The sequence below is a fragment of the Salmo salar genome, chromosome 29, assembly GCF_965601325.2.
Source record: "Salmo salar chromosome 29, fSalSal1, whole genome shotgun sequence".
Classification (NCBI taxonomy): domain Eukaryota; kingdom Metazoa; phylum Chordata; class Actinopteri; order Salmoniformes; family Salmonidae; genus Salmo; species Salmo salar.
Window position 1 is genome coordinate 5,143,661 of NC_138319.1, and position 20,637 is coordinate 5,164,297.

Below are 20,637 nucleotides of genomic sequence, written 5' to 3' on the forward strand. Positions count from 1 at the left end.
AGCTAGCAGATCATCCATTGAGTCTGCCCCAGTGAACCAGCCCCAAGACTGCATCCCAAATATCACAAAACTTCTGGACCACTAACCCGATGTGCAGTAAGACACAAGTAAAGCACTATAAAGAGCACAGTCCAGGTTTTCCATCACTATAAAGAGAGCAGTGCAGGTTTTCCATCCAGTTCCCACTGGGGTAGATGAGGGTCAGACAGCCATGCTGCATATCACTTGAGCCACTGTAGTAAAACAGTCTCTGTCACTCCAGGAGGTTACATAACAGAGAGCACAGGAAGGGAGAGGGGCTGGTTTATTCTTCTGGTAGTTAATTTAACTGCACTACTGCTCCCCCATCCCTCCCGCTGCGTTCAGAGGGAGGCCCCCTCTGATGCTCTAGTTAAGAGAGACATTGCCAATCATCATACCACAATGTTCAAAATTGACCACTAGGTTAATTTTGGATTTATAACCCAGAACTGGAATGTTTTGCGTCACGCCCCGACAGGCAAAAAATATGCACACCACATCAGTACTCAGATCTGCTATATTACATTCAGGAGATCATGTGCTTCATTACCCTTAGGCAGGTACTCTTTACTTCCATAGCTAGTTTACTACAGCCTCCTACTCTGAGGTACTTTATGAATACCTGGACTGGCTTCTAAATTGCATATTTTCTGTCAGTTGTAGTCCAAGCTTGAAAGAATTTGACTATGGTATACATTCCAACAGACTCAATGTTCCTGTCAATTTGAGACACTTGGCTAAGAATAGCTTTTGTGCACACTTATGTATTAGAAAATAGCCTGTGCAGTCTGGCAAGAGGTATCAGCGCCTTAGAGTTTGCTTCATGCAAAAGACATGCACGTTTCTGTTTACAATTATTGACTAGTAGTGCCAGTCGCACAGCGTCGTGCGTGTGATGGTTGTTTTACCGATCTGTCCAAATGTGTAGCCCATTCAAAACATGCATAAGAAAGACATGTCGACTCAGTGTCTCCCCCTGGTATTTGTTCGTGGTAAGGGAACCACTTCAAAGCCCATCCCCAACTGTGTTTTTGGCAAAGACAACGTAAACAAAATGGCGGCTGTGAAAAGAATCACGTGACCCCTTTGTGCTATCCAATGTAAATCCAAGTGAAATAAGTGGATACAACACGGATTACTAACCTAAATTCGAAACAATACACGGCTTGGATAATGTTGACGGCAAAATGTCGGTGTTACACGCACATTTCGTCGCAATTTACACTTCACAGAAAACCGACACGGCCGCCATTTTGTGCAAACTTGCGCAGGCAAGATAGGGGCGACCCCCATATTGTGAACATAGTGCAAACATCTCAAATATGAATCTGACAGCGATAATAAAACATACCGATTCCTCCTCTTTCTCCATCCCAGTTGGCATTTGCGGCACTGCCCGATTGATAGAGGCATATTCGTGCAGGTCAGGCAAGTCCTCGCAGCGGAAAACGGGTAGAAGCTTGGTAGCGTCCAGCGCCCGTGCCCGAAACGACAATTTACTCATTTTTTATCATGTAAGATGCAGCATAAAGCTATCGATCTAATAATGTTCACAGCAGTACTGGTTTGAGTTCTCATGGATGGATCGGTGATGTTGATCAGAAGTCAACCGTTCGCTTGGTAGCAGGGCAGGTACACGGCGATGCGAACAGGAGCCGGGAAGGCCCGGATTTTGGTCGATTACTGTCGGTCTCTTTTTTTCCGAGGCTCCGCTCTTCCTCCCTGGTTCAATACGCCATAGCCAACATGGCGGACATTAAAAATTCTTGCAGCTGTCCCTTCGCTCCTGGCGGCCCAACCCCCGATCACACAACAGCCATTCCCTTACGGTATCGCGCGCATGCGTGCTCGCGGAGCCCCGAGGGGCTGGAACACTGGGGGAAGGGTTGTCACTAGTTACCACAGCCAGAAAGTCAAACCCCGCCTATTTCTACAATTTCTTCTTAGAAGGTGATTTTAAGAACTAAAACCATACCCCTAAACTTAAATTATGACCAAAAAACGATTTGTTTTCATGAACTTTTACAATAGTCAATTTGGACTTTGTGGCTGTGGTAACTAGTGGAAACCTGGTGAAAGGAGAGTACTCACGCTCCCTCCATAGAAACGGACTAATATTCACATATTTGGATAGGCAGCTGCAAACCAGTGTGTGATACCGGCGAACGAAATCACTTGCAGTACTAATGTACTTTTTAATTCAACAGTACAGAGACAGATAGCCCTGCAGTGATGCTGAATATTTTGCACAAAAAATGTATGAGGAAAAAAAAATGCAATACACCATAGCAGTCAAAAGTTTGGACACACCTACTCATTCAAGGGTATTTCTTTATTTTTACTACATTGCAGAATAAAAGTGAAGACATCAAAACTAGGAAATAACACATATGGACTCATGTAGTAACCAAAAACGTGTTAAACAAATCAAAATATATTTTATATTAAAGATTCTTCAAAGTAGCCACCCTTTGCCTTGATGACAGCTTTGCACATTCTTGGCATCCTATCAACCAGCTTCACATTGAATGCTTTTCCAACAGTCTTGAAGGAGTTCCCACAAGGGATGCCCGATACATCGGCAAGCACATCAGAATCGTATGATATTAGCTAAAAATGCCAACATCGGCCCGATGTCTAGTTTAACAACGTTGTGCAATACCGATGTCAAAGCTGACATGCATACCTACATAACGTAGGTGCATGACGTAATGACGCCACAAAAAAATATAGCGCTACACGTGCCACAGCATTCCTAACCTAGACCAATGTCTGCTGTGTGGATCGAGCAGTCAACAAGTCGAGCAGTCATTTCAAAGAGTAAGAACATTTCAGCGAGACAACTCAAAAGGCGAAATCCATTAACGGCAAGATAATGGAATTCATTGCCCTTGACAATCAACCGTTCCCTGTCAAATCAAACTATTTGTCACATGCACCGAATACAACAAATGTAGACTTTACCCTGAAATGCTTACTTACAAGCCCTTAACCAACAGTGCAGTTCAAGAAGAAGAAAATATTTACCAAGTAGACTGAAGTAAAAAGTAACACAATAAGAATAACGAGGCTATACACAGGGAGCACAGGAACCGAGTCAGTGTGCGGGGGTACAGGCAAGTTGGGGGGGGGTCAAAGTAAATTGTCCGGTGGCGATTTGCCATGCGGTAGCAGAGAAAACAGTCTATAACTTGGGTGACTGGAGTCTGACAATTTTATGGGCATTCCTCTGACACTGCCTATTATCTAGGTCCTGGATGGCAGGAACCTTGGCCCCAGTGATGTACTGGGCCGTACGCACTACCCTCTGTAGCGCCATACGGTCAGATGCCGAGCAGTTGCCATACCAGGCGGTGATGCAACCAGTCAGGATGCTCTCAATGGTGCAGCTGTAGAACTTTGAGGATCTGGGGACCCATGCCAAATCTTTCCAGTCTCCTGAGGGGAAATAGGTTTTGTTGTGCCCTCTTCATGACTGTCTTGGTATGTTTGGACCATGATAGTTTGTTGGTGATGTGGACACCAAGAAATTGAAGCTCTCAACCTGCTCCACTACAGCCCCGTCAATGTTAATGGGAGCCTGTTCTGCCCCGCCTTTTCCTGTAGTCCACGATCAGCTCCTTCGTCTTGCTCACATTGAGGGAGAGGTTGTTGTCCTGGCACAATGCCAGTTCACTGACCTCCCTATAGGCTGTCTCATCGTTGTCAGTGATCAGGCCTACCACTGTTGTGTCATCAGCAAACTTAATGATGGTGTTTGAGTCGTGCCTGGCTATGCAGTCATGAGTGAACAGGGAGTACAGGAGGGGCCTGAGCGCACACACCCCTGAGGGGCCCCTTTGTTGAGGATCAGCGTGGCAGATGTGTTGTTGCCTACCCTTACCACCTGGGGGCGGCCCATCAGGAAGTCCAGGATCCAGTCGCAGGGGGAGGTGTTCAGTCCCAGGGTCCTTTGCTTAGTGATGAGCTTTGAGGGCACTATGGTGTTGAACGCTGAGCTGTTGTCAATGAATAGCATTCTCACATAGGTGTTTATTTTATCCAGGTGTGAAAGGGCAGTGTTGAGTGCAATAGAGATTGCATCATCTGTGGATCTGTTAGGGCGGTATGCAAGTTGGAGTGGGTCTTGGGTTTCTGGGATAAGGGTGTTGATGTGAGCCATGACCAGCCTTTCAAAGCATTTCATGGCTACAGACGTGAGTGCTACAGGTCGGTAGTCATTTAGGCAGGTTACCTTAGTGTTCTTGGGCACAGGCACTATGGTGGTCTGCTTAAAACATGTTGGTTTTACAGACTCGGACAGGTTGAAAATATCAGTTTAGACACTTGCCAGTTGGTCAGCGCATGCTTGCAGTACACATCCTGATAATCCATCTGGCCCTGCGGCCTTGTAAATGTTGACCTGTTTATAGGTCTTACTCACATTGGCTACGGAGAGCGTGATCACAGTCATCCGGAACAGCTGATGCTCTCATGCATGTTTCAGTGTTACTTGCCTCGAAGCGAGCATCGAAGTGATTTAGCTCGTCTGGTAGGCTCGTGTCACTGGGCAGCTCTCAGCTGTGCTTCCCTTTGTAGTCTGTAATAGTTTGCAAGCCCTGACACATCCGTCGGAGCCGGTGTAGTATGATTTGATCTTAGTCCTGTATTGATGCTTTGCCTGTTCGATGGTTTGTCGGAGGGCATCGCAGGATTGCTTATAAGCTTCCGGGTTAGAGTCCCGCTCCTTGAAAGCAGCAGCTCGAGCCTTTAGCTCAGTGCGGATGTTGGATGTAATCCATGGCTTCTGGTTGGGGTATTTACGTACAGTCTCTGTGGGGATGACATTGTCGACGCACATATTGATGAAGCCTGTGTCTGATGTGATGTACTCCTCAATGCCATCGGAAGAATCCCGGAACATATTCCAGTCTGTGCTAGCAAAACAGTCCTGTTGCTTTTCATCTGACCACTTTTTTATTGATTGAGTCACTGGTGCTTCTTGCCTGAATTTTTTGCTTGTAAGCAGTTATCAGGAGGATAGAATTATGGTCAGACTTAACAAATAGCCAGTCTGGCTATCAAGTCAGTTCATCAAATTTCTGCGCTGCTAGAGCTGCCCTGGTCAACTGTAAGTGCTGTTATTGTGAAGTGGAAATGTCTAGGAGCAACAACGGCTTAGCCGCGAAGTGGTAGGCCACACAAGCTCACAGACCGGGACCGCTGAAGTGTGTAAAAAAAAAATAGTCTGTCCTCGGTTGCAACAGTCACTACAGAGTTGCAAACTGCCTCTGGAAGCAACGTCAGCAAAATACCTGTTTGTCGTCAGTTTCACAAACTTGGTTTCCATGACTGAGCAGCCGCACACAAGCCTAAGATCACCATTCCCAATTCCAAGAGTTGGCTGGTGTGGTGTAAAGCTTGCTGCCATTGGACTCTGGAGCAGTGGAAACACATTCTCTGGAGTGATAAATCACGCTCACCATCTGGCAGTCTGACAGCCAAATCTGGGTTTGGCGATTGCCAAGAGAACGGTACCTGCCCCAGTGCATAGTGCCAACTGTAAAGTTTGGTGGAGGAGGAAAAATGGTCTGGGTCGTTTTTTTTATATAGTTCGGGCTTGGCCCCTTAGTTCTAGTGAAGGGAAATCTTAACGCTACAGCATACAATGACATTCTATCTAGGCGATTCTGTGCTTACAACTTTATGGCAAGCCCTTTCCTGATTCAGCATGACGATGCCCCTGTGCACAAAGTGAGGTCCATATAGAAATGGTTTGTCAAGATCGGTGTGAAAGAACTTGCCTACACAGAGCCCTGACCTCAACTTTATCTTACACCTTTGGGATAATTTGGAACGCCGACGCAAGCCAGACCAAATCACCCGACATCAGTGCACAACCTCACTAATGCTAACGGAAGTTAGTCACCACAGCAAATGTCCCAACATCTAGTGGAAAGCCTTCCCAGAAGAGTGGAGACTGTTATAGCAGCAAAAGGGGGTCCAACCCCATATTAAACGCCCATGATTTTTGAATGAGTTGTTCGACGAGCAAGGGTCCACATACTTGGTCATGTAGTGTAACTCATTTTAACTAGTATGGGCTACGTGGGATGCTAGCGTCCCACCCGCGGTACAGCCAGTGAAATAGCAGGGCGGCAAATTCAAAACAACAAAAATCTCATAATCCAAATTTCTCAAACATACAAGTATTATACACCATTTTAAAGATAAGATTCTCCTTAATCTAACCACAGTGTCCGATTTCAAAAAGGCTTTACGGCGAAAGCAAAACATTAGATTATGTTAGGACATCACCTTGACAAGAAAAACCACAGCCATTTTCCAAGCAAGGAGAGGCGTCACAAAAACCAGAAATACAGCTAAAATTAATCACTAACATTTGATGATCTTCATCAGATCACACTCCCAGAACTCAATGTTACACAATACATGTATGTTTTGTTCGATAAAGTTCCTATTTATATCCAAAAATAGTATTTTACATTGGCGCGTGATGTTCAGAAAATGTATTCCCACCAAAACCCTCGGTGAATGAGCACATCAATTACAAAAATACTCATAAACGTTGATAAACTTTACAACAGTTATTGAAAGAATTATAGATATACTACTCCTTAATGCAACCGCTGTGTCAGATTTTAAAATAGCTTTTTTCAATATTCTGAGTACAGAGCTCAGCCATCAAAGCAAGCTATACAGTTACCCGCCAAGTTCTGGAGACAACTAAACTCAGAATTAGTATTATAAACCTTCCCTTACCTTTGCTGATCTTCGTCGGAATGCACTCCCAGGACTCCCACAAGAAATGTTCTTTTTGTTCGAAATACTCCATATTTATGTCCAAATACCTCTGTTTTGTTTGCGCGTTCAAGTCACTAATCCAAAGGCATAACGCGAGAGCGCAGAACCAGAAACGAAAAGTCAAATGGTTCCATTACCATTCTTAGAAACATGTCAAACGATGTTTACAATCAAACCTTAGGGTATTTTTAACATAAAACGTTGATAATATTCCAACCGGACAATAGCGTATTCATTCCAGGAAAAAAAGGAGGCGCGCTAACGTGCCTGCGCATTAACAACTCACTGGTCCCAGGCAGTCCACTGATTGACTGAGCTCCTATTCTCTGCCCAGTAACAGACGGATGAAACAAGTTTCTAAAGGCTGTTGACAGCCAATGGAAGCCTTAGGAAGTGCAAACTAACCCCACAGACACTGTAGTTTGAACAGGGATTAGATAGAACTACATGTCACTTCTGGGTTGGATTTTTTCTCAGTTTTTTTTACCTGCCATATGAGTTCTGTTATACTCACAGACATCATTCAAACATTTTTAGAAACTTCAGAGTGTTTTCTATCCAAATCTACTAATACTATGCATATCCTACCTTCTGGGCCCAAGAAGCAGGCAGTTTAATTTGGGCATGTAGTCATCTGAATTTCTGAATACTGCCCCCTGTCACCAACAAGTTTTAACTGTAAAACAAACCAAAAAGTTTCTATATGTTACAAGGGATGCACAAACTCTAGATAGGCTACTTGAGTAGTTGAATACAAGTGCAGCAGACTGGAGTGAGAAATGATGACCCTGGCCGTGACCTCACTCCCTGCGGGTGTCTCAGGGGAAGTTGGGTTAGGCAAGAAATGTAATTGTATTTGTCAGATGCGCCTAATAAAACTGGTGTAGACCTTACCGTGAAATGCTTGCTTAAGAGCCCTTCCCAACAATACAGAGTTTAAAAATAAAATGATTACAAGAGGAATAAAATACAAGAATGGAGCTATATAAAGGGAATACCAGTACCAGATCAATGTGCAGAGGTACAAGGTATTTGAGATAGATATGTACATGACGGCAGGGTAAAGTGACTAGATATCAGGATAGATAAGAGTCAAATAAGAAAGAGTAGCAGCTGCAAATGATGTGTAAAAAGTGTGTATGTGTGTTTGTGTTGTTGGTATGCGTGTGTGTATGTAGTGTCTGTGAATATGTCAATGTAGTGTGTGTGTGTGTGTGTGGTCAGTGCAGATAGTTCGGGTACCATTAATTGACTATTCACCAGTCTGACTATTTAGCAGTCCTATGGCTTGGGGGTAGAAGCTGTCTCAGAACCTGTTTGCCGGAGAGTAGCAGAGCGAACAGTCTATGGCTTGGGTGGCTAGTCTTCTGCAATTTTTCAGGCCCTCTGACACCACCTGATATTGAGGTCCTGGATGGCAGGGGGCTCAGCCCCAGTGATGTACTTGGCTGTCCGCACCACCCTCTGTAGCGCGTTGCAGTCAAAGGCGGTGCATTTGCCATACCAAGCAGTGATGCGGCCAGTCAAGATGCTCTCGATGGTGCAGCTGTAGAACTTTGAGGACCCCAGGGTCCATAAATATTTTCAGCCTCCTGAGGGGGAAAAGACACTGCCGTGCCCTTTTCTTGACTGTGCAGGTGTGTGTGGACCATGTTAAATCCTTAGTGATGTAAACCCCAAGGAACTTGAAGCTCTCAACCTATTTCACAACAGCCCCGTCGATGTGGATGGGGGGGGTGTGCTCCCCTCTTTCTCCTATAGTCCACGATCAGCTCCTTGGTCTTACTGACACTCGTGTGTAACAGGACAAATAGACACCCCCCCCCCCCCCAAATTATTTGCTAACCAACTATGAAAAGCAAACCACGACTCCGTGTACTGTAATTTTAGGGGACCTATATGTTAGTCAATGTTGCCCTCTTGTGGCACAACCTAAGTACTGCAAAGCATTGGGGTTATTGCAACAGTTATAATGAGGAAATCAGTAAAATCAGGTGAAAAAGCCTGGAGGTGGTCCTGGTCATTTGTTTTACCTTTGCATTCTAAAATGGGCCACAAAAAGTAAAACTTTGAGGAAAAACAAAACAAAAATGAATAAATATAAGCCATTGCAAATAGTGCCTTTGGATAGAACTTTCATAAAAAAACAAAAACATACTCCTATGTATACATATATAGTAGTAACTCTTACTATAGCTTTTTGATTGTTTAGTACACCTACACATGAGCTCTCTTGCTTTGTGTGGTTTTGAAGAGTGTACAAAACATTAAGAACAACTTCCAAATATTGAGTTGCGCGCCTGCCCCCTCGCCCTCAGAACAGCCTCAATTCGCCAGGGCATGGACTTTACAAGGCTTTACAAGACTTTACAAGCGTTCCACAGGGATGCTGGCCCATGTTGACTCCAATGCTTCCCACAATTGTGTCAAGTTGCCTGGATGTCCTTTGGGTGGTGGACCATTCCTGATACACAGTAAACTGTTGAGCGTGAAAAACCCAGCAGCGTTGCATTTCTTGACACAAACCGGTGCGCCTGGCACTTACTACCATACCCCGTTCAAAGGCACTTCAATATTTTGTCTTGCCCATTCACCCTCTGAATGGCACACATACACAATCCATGTCTCAATTGTCTTAAGGCTTAAAAATCCTTCTTTAACCTGTCTCCTTCCCTTCATCTACAAGTGTAGATGATCATTTCTAGTTTTTTCTCTATGCAGCCGAAAGGGAGCACGGTTTATTTATAACATACAGTAGAATTTAAAAACAGGTGAACAGACAGTTGATTTTTTGCACTGAAGTGTGAAGGCTACCACTAAGGCCTACTGTAGTTTAAAAAAAATCTGAGTAGACAAAGTTTCAGAATTCACAGGCAGTGCAGCATATTTAGGTTGGGAAAAGTAAATGCAAAACATGAATTTAAACTGTTTACAGGTACACAACAATTTGCAATTGTTTTTGTCTTTCAGAAAAAGTCAGTGACATTTGCTGTAGCCTGCAAAATAAAATATTCTGTATGCATCACCAAAAACATTTGATGTTCCCCATTGATATTTCCTTTAGATACTATACTGTCTTGGCCTACTTCCAAAGTATACAGAAAATAAAGGGTGTTATTGTCACCATAAAAGGTGAATGATAGGCGATTATCAGGCAGTGGGAGAAGATAGATTTTGGCAGACATTATGCTAATTTTCCTATTGATGAAACACTTGATTTCAATACCGTTTTCTGTCCACAAAACTTGAATCTGTTACGAACAGAGTGGGCCATTTTTTTTTTACTTTACCCTATGCCAAAGTTTCTAAAATATTGTATTGTTGAGAAACAGTGCTTGCGCAAATCGAGTTAGTGCGCATGCACATTTCAGAGTAGGCATTTCCAAATGGAAATATGCTAATTTATGCTGCAGTAGTTTGTGTGTCGGGGGGCTGGGGTCAGTCTGTTATATCTGGAGTATTTCTCCTGTCTTATCCGGTGCCCTGTGTGAATTTTAGTATGCTCTCTCTAATTCTCTCGCTCTCGGAGGACCTGAGCCCTAGGACCATGCCTCAGGACTACCTGGCCTGATGACTCTTTGCTGTCCCCAGTCCACCTAGTGGTGCTGCTGCTCCAGTTTCAACTGTTCTGCCTGCGGCTATGGAACCCTGACCTGTTCACCGGACATGCTGCCTGTCCCAGACCTGCTGTTTTCAACTCTCTAGGAGCGGTAGCGATACTCTCAATGATCTGCTATTAAAAGCCATCTGACATTTACTCCTGAGGTGCTGACCTGTTGCACCCTCAACAACCACTGCGATTATTATTTGACCCTTCTGGTCATCTATGAACATTTGAACATCTTGGCCATGTTCTGTTATAATCTCTACCCGGCACAGCCAGAAGAGGACTGGCCACCCCTCAGTCTGGTTCCCCTCTAGGTTTCTTTCTAAGTTCTGGCCTTTCTAGGGAGTTTTTCCTAGCCACTGTGCTTCTACACCTGCATTGCTTGCTGTTTGGGGTTTTAGGCTGGGTTTCTACACAGCACTCTGTGACATCAGCTGATGTAAGAAGGGCTTTATAAATACATTTGATTGAAATTTGATTGAAATACATGCTAGAACGCGCAAATAGGGTCTCGCTAGCTCGTTCTTGGCTCTGTTCACCTCTACTTGTCCTGTCACTATGATTCATTTGCTTCCATTGGAAACAACAGGTTGTGGTCTATCTTGGGTTAGTTATATATTTTTTTTATTTTGTATTAACATGGGCAGCGCCATTGTGGGCTTCCACCATTTTAATTTAGTCAACTGCGTGGGACTTCCAACTTCATTGGCTGATCATTCCTGGTGACCCTGTTGGAGTCATGTCCAACTGGTTCTTCAGGAGAGATCAGCCAATCGCAAGGAAGAAAATGTACTACTTCCAAATGGAGATAGCATCTAGGATCGAGGCTATAATGGCACAGATACAAAGACGAGTCCTCGATCTCTCTCTGACCTAATGCTGGTAACCATGTATGCCTATGCTGATTGATAGAATCAGGTGTGGATATTTGCTCCTTAAAAGGGATAATCCACCCCCAGAAATAAAAATGATGAAACGCTTGTCAATTTGGTGAACGCCTTAGTTCTACCAGTGGGTAAAATAATTTCCCCCATGATTTAACTTCTAAGTGGTCCATCTGTGAAATCAGGAAATCGTGTAGGGATGTGTCATAGTTACATGGTTCTCGTTACTGGAGATGGGGGATAACACAATCACATCATAACGCTTTTAAAACAGTTACCTGCATACCAGATCGCCAAATTAGACAATAGATGGTATGGGCATACTTGTCAAGAACACATTCATTAGTTTATATCGTCACGACAAAGTATATACAGTGCATTCGTAAAGTATTCAGACCCCTTGACTTTTTCCACATTGTTAGCCTTATTCTAAAAATGTTTTATTTATTTATTTTTAAACATCTCAATCTACAAACAATATCCCATAATGACTAAGCAGAAACAGGTTAAATATTTTTGCAAATGTATTAAGAATAAAAAACAGATATCCCATTTACAGAAGTATTGAGACCCTTTAGTCAGTACTTTGTTGAAGAACCTTTGGCAGCAATTACAGACTCGAGTCTTCTTGGGTATGACGCTACAAGCTTGGCACACCTTTATTTGGAGAGTTTGTCTCTGCAGATCCTCTCAAGCTCTGTCAGGTTGGATGGGGAGCGTCGCTGCACAGCTATGTTCAGGTCTCTCCAGAGATGTTTGATCACGTTCAAGTCCGGGCTCTGGCTGGGCCAATAAAGGACATTCAGACACTTGTCCCGAAGCCACTCCTGAATCGTCTTGGCTGTGTGCTTTGGGTCGTTGTCCTGTTGGAAGATGAACCCTCGCCCCAGTCTGAGGACCTGAGCGCTCTGGAGCAGGTTTTCATCAAGGAACTCTCTGTACTTTGCTCCATTCATCTTTGCCTCAATCCTGACTAGTCTCCCAGTCGCTGAAAAACACTCACAGCATGATGCTGCCACCACCGTTCACCGTATGGATGGTGCCAGGTTTCCTCCAGACGTGGCGCTTGGCATTCAGGCCAATGAGTTCAATCTTGGTTTAATCAGACCAGAGAATCTTGTTTCTCATGGTCTGAGTCTTTAGGGGCCTTTTGGCAAACTCCAAGTGGGCTGTCATATGCCTTTTACTGAGGAGTGGCTTCCGTCTCACCACTCTACAATAAAGGCCTCATTGGTGGAGTGCTGCAGAGATGGTTGTCCTTCAGGAAGGTTCTCCTATCTCCACAGAGGAATTCTAGAGCTTTGTCAGAGTGACCATCGGGTTCCTGGTCACCTCCCTGACCAAGGCCCTCCCCCGATTGCTCAGTTTGGCCAGTTGACCAGCTCTAGGAAGAGTCTTGGTGGTTCCAAACTTCTTCGATTTAAGAATGATGGGGTCCACTGTGTTCTTGAGGATCTTCAAATGCCTCAGATATTTTTTGGTACCCTTACCCAGACCTGTGCCTCAACACAATCCTGTCTCTGAGCTCTACGGACAATTCCGTCGACCTCATGGCTTAGTTTTTGCTCAGACATGCAGTCAACTGTGGGACCTTATATATAGACAGATGTGTTTCTTTCCAAATCATGTCCAAACCATTGAATTTACCACAGGTGGACTCCAATCAAGTTGTAGAAACATCAAGGATTATCAACGGAAACAGGATGAACCTGAGCTCAATTTCTAGTCTCATAGCAAAGGTGGCTGAAAACCTACGTAAATACAGTATTTTTTTAACCTGATAAATGAGCAAAGATTTCAAAACCTGTTTTCACTCTGTCATTATGGGGTATTGTGTGTAGATTGATGAGGAAAATGTGTAATTTAATCCATTTTAGAATAAGGCTGTAACTAGTGATGCACCGATGTGACATTTTTGGCCAATACCGATATCCAATAGTTTCCTTGCCAAAAACCCTGATACCGATATTTAAAATTTAAGCAGCCTTTTTAGCTTGCTAGTACAGTTAAATAGACACACACACACACACACACACACACACACACACGCAGTGGTCTAAGGCACTGCATCTCAGTGCAAGAGGCATAACAGTCCCTGGTTCGAATCCAGGCTGTATCACATCCGGCCGTGAACACAGCAAAACAATGTTTCATTAGCTACAGTTAGCTAGCTAACTATATAGCCAGGTGTCATCTAAAATAACTTTAATTTATAAGAGAGTTCTCATTTGATTAATGGTGGTCGGACCCATCTATGTGAAGCTAGCCACAATAAGAATGAGCCACAATAGTGGACTTTGCAGTTAGCCTTCAAAATAAAAGTATGGCATAATTCTACTATTTGTATGACTGTCAATGACATACTTTTATTTTGAAGACAAACTGCAAATTCCACTATTGTGCCTAATCCTTATTGTGGCTAGCTTCACAACACATAACCCGGTCAGGTCGAGCCTTAATAGCCAGATGAAGCTTGGTGGCTGCTTATAGCGTTAGCTTTGGGCAACAGGGTTAAGTAGCTGGCTAGCTATTTATTTTCATGAACTGAAGTTCAATTTCAATATGGTGCCAGGTTTCCTCCTGTGTGCAAGTCGAGATACTGGGGTGCAAAAGAGCAAAATAAATAATATGGGGATGAGGTAGTTGGGTGGGCTATTTACAGATGGGCTGTGTACAGGTGCAGTGATCGGTAAGCTGCTCTGACAGTTGATGCTTAAAGTTAATGAGGGAGATAGGAGTCTCCAGCTTCAGTGATTTTTGCAATTCGTTCCAGTCATTGGCAGCAGAGAACTGGAAGGAAAGGCAGCCAAAGGAGGCTTTGGGGATCACCAGTGAAATATACCTGCTGGAGCGTGTGCTACGAGTGGGTGTTGGCTATGGTGACCAGTGAGCTGAGATAAGGCGGGGCTATACCTAGCAAAGACTTATAGATGACCTGATGCCAGTAGGTCTGGCGATGCATATGAAGCGAGGGCCAGCCAACGAGAGCATACAGGTCACAGTGGTGGGTAGTATATGGGGCTTTGGTGATGAAACAGATGGCACTGTGGTCGACTGCATCCAATTTGCTGAGAAGAGTGTTGGAGGCTATTTTGTAAATGACATGGCTGAAGTCAAGGATAGTCAGTTTTACGAGGGTATGTTTAGCAGCATGAGTGAAGGAGGCTTTGTTTTGCGAAATAGGAAGCCGATTCTAGATTTTGGATTGGAGATGCTTTATGTGAGTCTGGAAGGAGAGTTTACAGTCTAGCCAGACACCTAGTTATTTGTAGTTGTCCACATATTCTAAGTCAGAACCGTCCAGAGTAGTGATGCTGGACGGGCGGGCAGCGATCGGTTGAAGAGCATGCATTTACTTTTACTTGCATTTAAGAGCAGTTGGAGGCCACGGAAGGAGAGTTGTATGGCATTGAAGCTCGTCTGGAGGTTTGTTAACAGTGTCCAAAGAAGGGCCAGAAGTATACAGAATGGTGTCATCTGCGTAGAGGTGGATCAGAGAATCACCAGCAGCAAATGACTGCAGTTTCTACTGGTCATTGTTTTCAGGCTGGTTGTATTGGTGCTAGCTATGTACCAAGCTAAAGCTATCTCCCCTAGAAGTTGTGGTCGAACAAATTATGCTTTATTACCAACGCGGTATTGTTTACACACTGTTCGTGTCCGGGGTTTGCTTGTTTGCCAACTTTTTTGTACAGCTTTGACAGTGCTACTGTATCTTTTGACACACAAAGACCCAAACGGCGTTCCATAGTATGTATGTTGAGAAGCCAATAGCAGTGACGCTATTACTGTGCAACTCCAGTAGGGCAACATTTGAAAAATAGCGCACTTGGTAATGTGTACCGGTGCTCGACCACGACAGAGAACGGTCAAGGGCAATGAATTCCATTATCTTGACGTTAATTACGCCTTTTGAGTTGTCTCGCTGAAATGTTCTTACTCTTTCAAATGACTGCTCGATCCACACAGCAGACATTGTGTGGGCTAGGTTAGGAATGTTGTGTTGCGCAAAATTTTACGTGGCGTCATTACATCATGTACCTACGTTATATAGGTATGCACGGTAGCTTTGACATCGGTTTTTAACATCGGCGTTAAACTAGATTCTGAGATATGTTACAGCTGGGGATGCACGATAACAGAATGTGGGAAAAGGGATGGGGTTTGATACTTTCCGAAAGGCACTGCATGAATGCATATAGCTAAATCTCACCTGTACTGATGGGAGGGTGTGGTGTCCTGCCTGTAGAGTGTAGGTGTGTAGTCCACACGCTAAGAACGTACTCCATGCTTATCATCCATTTGGGAATGGGATAGTGGCCTGGAAAGCAGATACCGAAAAGAAACTGATGTCATTGTGTACATGTTCTCCAAAGGACGTCAAACCTATACCCTCAAATTCAAAATCTGGATCTTAAAGCAAGTTCCACTGCTTCTGCCCCCCATTATTCCCCATCTAAAATCAGGGACTAGTTTGGATCTGGGACACCAGGTAGAACAGAAAACCAGCAGTTTTCCGACCTCGTAGGGTAAGAGTTGTCCCAGGGATATACCCATGTTTGGAGTAGTACTGTAGATGATGCATTGTTACTAGCTAGATTCAAGTCACAAGCATTTTGTTACACCCGCAATAACATCTGCTAAATATGTGTATGTGATCAGTAACATTTGATTGAATTGTAGCCAGAAAGAGCATCAGCACATGTGGCTACTAACCAGTCAACGATTACCATTCTACTAGCAGTATGATATTATGCTTGGGAGCACGATAACAGATTAAAAAGAGTCCCCCCTGCAAAGGCATGCTAAACGTTGGGAATATCAAAAACAAATATTTCTCCCCAGTATTGCAACCACCTTCGAAAAAAAATATTGATAAATAAAACTTGTCAAATTATACTAGCATTTCTTTAGAAAGTTTACACAGTGTAGGCTGTATTTGAAGAAATACACTTAATAAAATATAGGTTACTGGAATTACTCAATAGTCTTAAACTTAAAATGTGTCTCGTGCTGAGCAACGGGTTTAATACAGAGTACTGGTGACTCCTTACTCCACCCACTGCAATGTAGGGCTGGGCAATTATTCAAATTAATTTGAATTTACATTTTTGTGTGATATACCAAATACCTGTATCGCAAGAATCAAGGTTGTGTTATTTTCCATTTTTATGGGAGTTTGTGTCTGCTTGTTCTCATGCTGTATTTTTGGTCTCGTCTCATTCGCTCCTCTGTGCTGTGTGTACCATCCCCATTCACACCAGAGATGTTTATATAATGACAAGATAATTTGTTTGTTTTTTATGTAACCTTTATTTAGTCAGTTAAAAACAAAATCTTATTTACAATGACGGCCTACCCCGGCCAAACCCTAATGACACAAGGCCAATTGTGCGCCACTCAATCACGGCCGGTTGTGATACAGCCTGGAATCGAACCAGGGTCTGTAGTGACGCCTCTAGCACTGAGATGCAGTGCCTTAGACCGCTGCGCCACTCGAGAGATGTACATCTCCGACATTACAATTTAAGTTGTCCCAAAGAGACAAGATTATTCCAAAATAAGCCCATAGAAACGCATTGGCCTTATTTTGAACATATTTTAGCGAAGGAAACCTCTCGCTAACACCTCTTCCTCTATGGTTTACACACAAAGCCCATCCCGTCTCTCACTCCAACAACATTGAGACCACATCCTTCTCTCTGGCAAGTGGTTTCAACTCACTATTTGCATTTGAGGTTTGGTCCAAAGCAATCTCTATTATGGACATCAAAACACATTGAGACATTATTTTACAGAAATAGAGGTCATTGTTTTAAACAATACACTTTTTAGGTCTCACCTACTCAAATTGCACGCAGTGCAGACAACTAAAACGATAGTATCAATTTACATGAATTGCTGAAAATGAATGCTCCGTTTACAGCTAGCCGCATTTTAGCCAAAGAAAGTTTTACTAGCTGTCTAGTCTGTGTTTTATGAAAGTGCAATAAGCATAAAACAATTTAAGAAATTGGCAACTCGTTCTCATTCTTACAAATAAGGCAGGCCACTTGATTTCAACATCTGAACAAAGTGGACAGGCTAACATGCTTTTCAAACAGTTGGAGACAGGATGTGTTCATAACAATTTAACTGTTCAACCTTGTTAGCTAGCAAATAGATCCAAGTTGAAATATAAAGACTAGCTGGCTAATCACTAGCATGTGGGCTTGAGAGGTTGTTGATGATGTGTTAATTTTCTATAGCCTAATGCCTGCTATAAGAAGTTAGTCATTAGTGAATGTGCATTATGCATGGCTCTAGTTAAATTTGGAACAAAGAAAATATAATTTTTTACTTAAAAGCCATATCAGTGATTATTGCAACAAAAAAAGCAAGTTAAAATAATTGTATTATTAGGGGTTCTTATGGTTGTGTAAGGCCTATATTTAGCCTAGGTATAACTTCACAAGCCCTCAATTCATTTGATTATTGCTGTGTATGACCTTTACATTTTACAACGCTAAAAATGACCATATTGCCCAACTCTACTGCAATACACGGTATACATATTGGGTTGTAGAGAAAAAAAAAAAAAACTTTACTACTCGTCTCAGCTAAAGTGGGGTGGGAAATACTCAGCGGTCTCTACTAACCAAATGTGTAGTTTTGGAGGGGGACTGTGTTGTACATTTCCAGCAGCACTTTGTTCGCCACCCCCTCCACAGCCTCAATGCAATACACTAATACATGGGATATATTGGCTTGTAGTGAGAACTGTTCTACCTGTCTCAGCTAAAAGAGGAGTGGAAAATACTCTGTAGGGTCTCTACTAGTGTTGCACGGTATACCGGTCCCACGGTTATATCACGGTACCAAAACTTTAGCTAAAATGTATTTATAAAATAATTGTTTCATATGATAAACTTTGTCGTCCCTACCTATCTGAAGAACCAACTGGCGCCTGTTATAAAATGTTCATAGAGTCAGTTTATAGGTTCTGTTTAATTGTTGAAGAAACAGCAACTAGTCTCGTATGCACCGCTCCAAAAATGTCCACTTCACTTTCACGCACATATCATGTGTGGCAGCTGTGAACCGCCAGCTGCATCCCCTACTAGCCCTCACTCACCTGCTCCTTTCCGTCCACTCTTCATGCGCATCTATTCCGCCATCAGTTAAAAAAGTTCACTGTCACACAGCAGTGCCAGAGAGGAAAAACAGCTTCGCGACAGACATGCTTGCAGCGTTACAGCATAGCAAACAGCTTGCCTCTAGCTCAAAATAAATAAATGAATCATAACCAGAGCTACCTATTTTCTTCCTGCAAGATTTTGCACACATTTGATAGAATTTCACAAACCATGTTACATTAAGTATTATTTGTTTTTTACAGGAATTAAAAAGGGAAAGTGTCTGCTACTCATGAGTGCTTCAAAACAAGGTAGGATTAACCTCTTACATCTAGACGTTCCGCTAGCGGAACACCTGCTCCACTATCCAATGATAGGCGTGGCGCGAATTACTAATTACTCAAAAATACAAAAACTTCCGTTTTTCAAACATATGACTATTTCACAGCATTTTAAAGACAAGACTCTCCTTTATCTAACCACACTGTCCGATTTCAAAAAGGCTTTACAGCGAAAGCAAAACAATAGATTATGTCAGCAGAGTACCAAGCCAGAAATAATCAGACACCCATTTTTCAAGCTAGCATATAATGTCACAAAAACCCAGAAGACAGCTAAATGCAGCACTAACCTTTGATGATCTTCATCAGATGACAACCCTAGGACATTGTTATACAATGCATGCATGTTTTGTTCAATCAAGTTCATATTTATATCAAAAACCAGCTTTTTACATTAGCATGTGACGTTCAGAACTAGCATACCCCCCGCAAACATCCGGTGAATTTACTAAATTACTCACGATAAACGTTCACAAAAAACAAAACAATTATTTTAAGAATTATAGATACAGAACTCCTCTATGCACTCGATATGTCCGATTTTAAAATAGCTTTTCGGTGAAAGCACATTTTGCAATATTCTCAGTAGATAGCCCAGCCATCACGGCTAGCCATTTAGACACCGACCAAGTTTAGCCCTGATCAAACTCCGATTTACTATTACAAAAGTTTGATTACCTTTGTTGTCTTCGTCAGAATGCACTCCCAGGACTGCTACTTCAATAACAAATGTTGGTTTGGTCCAAAATAATCCATCGTTATATCCGAATAGCGCCGTTTTGTTCGTGCGTCCCAGACACTATCCGAAATGGTAAATAAGGGTCGTGCGCATGGCGCAATTCGTGACAAAAAAATTCTAAATATTCCATTACCGTACTTCGAAGCATGTCAACCGCTGTTTAAAATCAATTTTTATGCCATTTTTCTCGTAGAAAAGCGATAATATTCCGACCGGGAATCTCCTTTTCGGCAAACAGAGGGGAAAAAAATTACAAAGACGGGGGCGGCCAGGTCACGCGCCTAAGCCCACAGTCCCTTGATCGGCCACTTGAGAAAGGCGATAATGTGTTTCAGCCTGAAGCTAGGATATGCATATAAGTGGAAGATTTGGATAGAAAACACTAAAGTTTCCAAAACTGTTAAAATAATGTCTGTGAGTATTACAGAACTGATATGGCAGGCGAAAACCTGAGAAAAATCCATCCAGGAAGTGGGATGTTATATTTTTGTATTTTTCTATTGAATGCCATTACAGTATCCATTGACTTAGGATTCAAATTGCACTTCCTATGGCTTCCACTAGATGTCAACAGTCTTTAGAAATTGTTTCAGGCTTGTATTCTGAAAAATGAGGGAGTAAGACCAGTCTGAATGAGTGGACCCTGCAGTGTCCCAGGAGATTTTTCATGCACGCGACCGCATCGTTTGACATGTTTCTACGAACTCTACTGATACTTTTCGGATTTTTCGTCTGTCTGTTGTGACTGCCTTTGAGCCTGCGGATTACTGAACAAAAAAAACAGAGGTTTTTGGATATAAAGAGGGACTATATCGAACAAAACAATCATTTATTGAGTAAATGGGAGTCTTGTGAGTGTAACCATATGAGGATCATCAAAGGGAAGTGATTATTTTGGACCAAACCAACATTTGTTATTGAAGTAGCAGTCCTGGGAGTGCATTCTGACGAAGAACATCAAAGGTAATCAAACTTTTGTAATAGTCAATCGGAGTTTGGTCAGGGCTAAACTTGGTGGGTGTCTAAATGGCTAGCCGTGATGGCTGGGCTATCTACTCAGAATATTGCAAAATGTGCTTTCACCGAAAAGCTATTTTAAAATCGGACACCTCGATTGCACAAAGGA

The 20,637-nt window shown here is 42.9% G+C and overlaps 1 protein-coding gene across 4 annotated transcripts in view; it reads right to left on the reverse strand.

Moving 5' to 3' along the window:
* The window catches only part of LOC106590037 (enhancer of polycomb homolog 1), a 136,628-nt gene that overhangs the window by 100,738 nt on the left and 15,253 nt on the right, over positions 1–20,637 (reverse strand). The window contains exon 2 of one of the 4 annotated variants that reach the window (XM_045710952.2): positions 15,530–15,637. Coding sequence is in view for 1 of the 4 variants with exons in the window: in XM_045710951.2 (XP_045566907.2) it covers positions 1,373–1,525 (153 nt within the window). In the remaining 3 variants the exon portion in view is untranslated. Of the gene's footprint in view, positions 1–1,372; positions 1,858–15,529; positions 16,158–20,637 lie in introns of those variants that run through there. The other 3 variants (XM_045710953.2, XM_045710951.2, XM_082970654.1) reach the window with 3 other exon arrangements.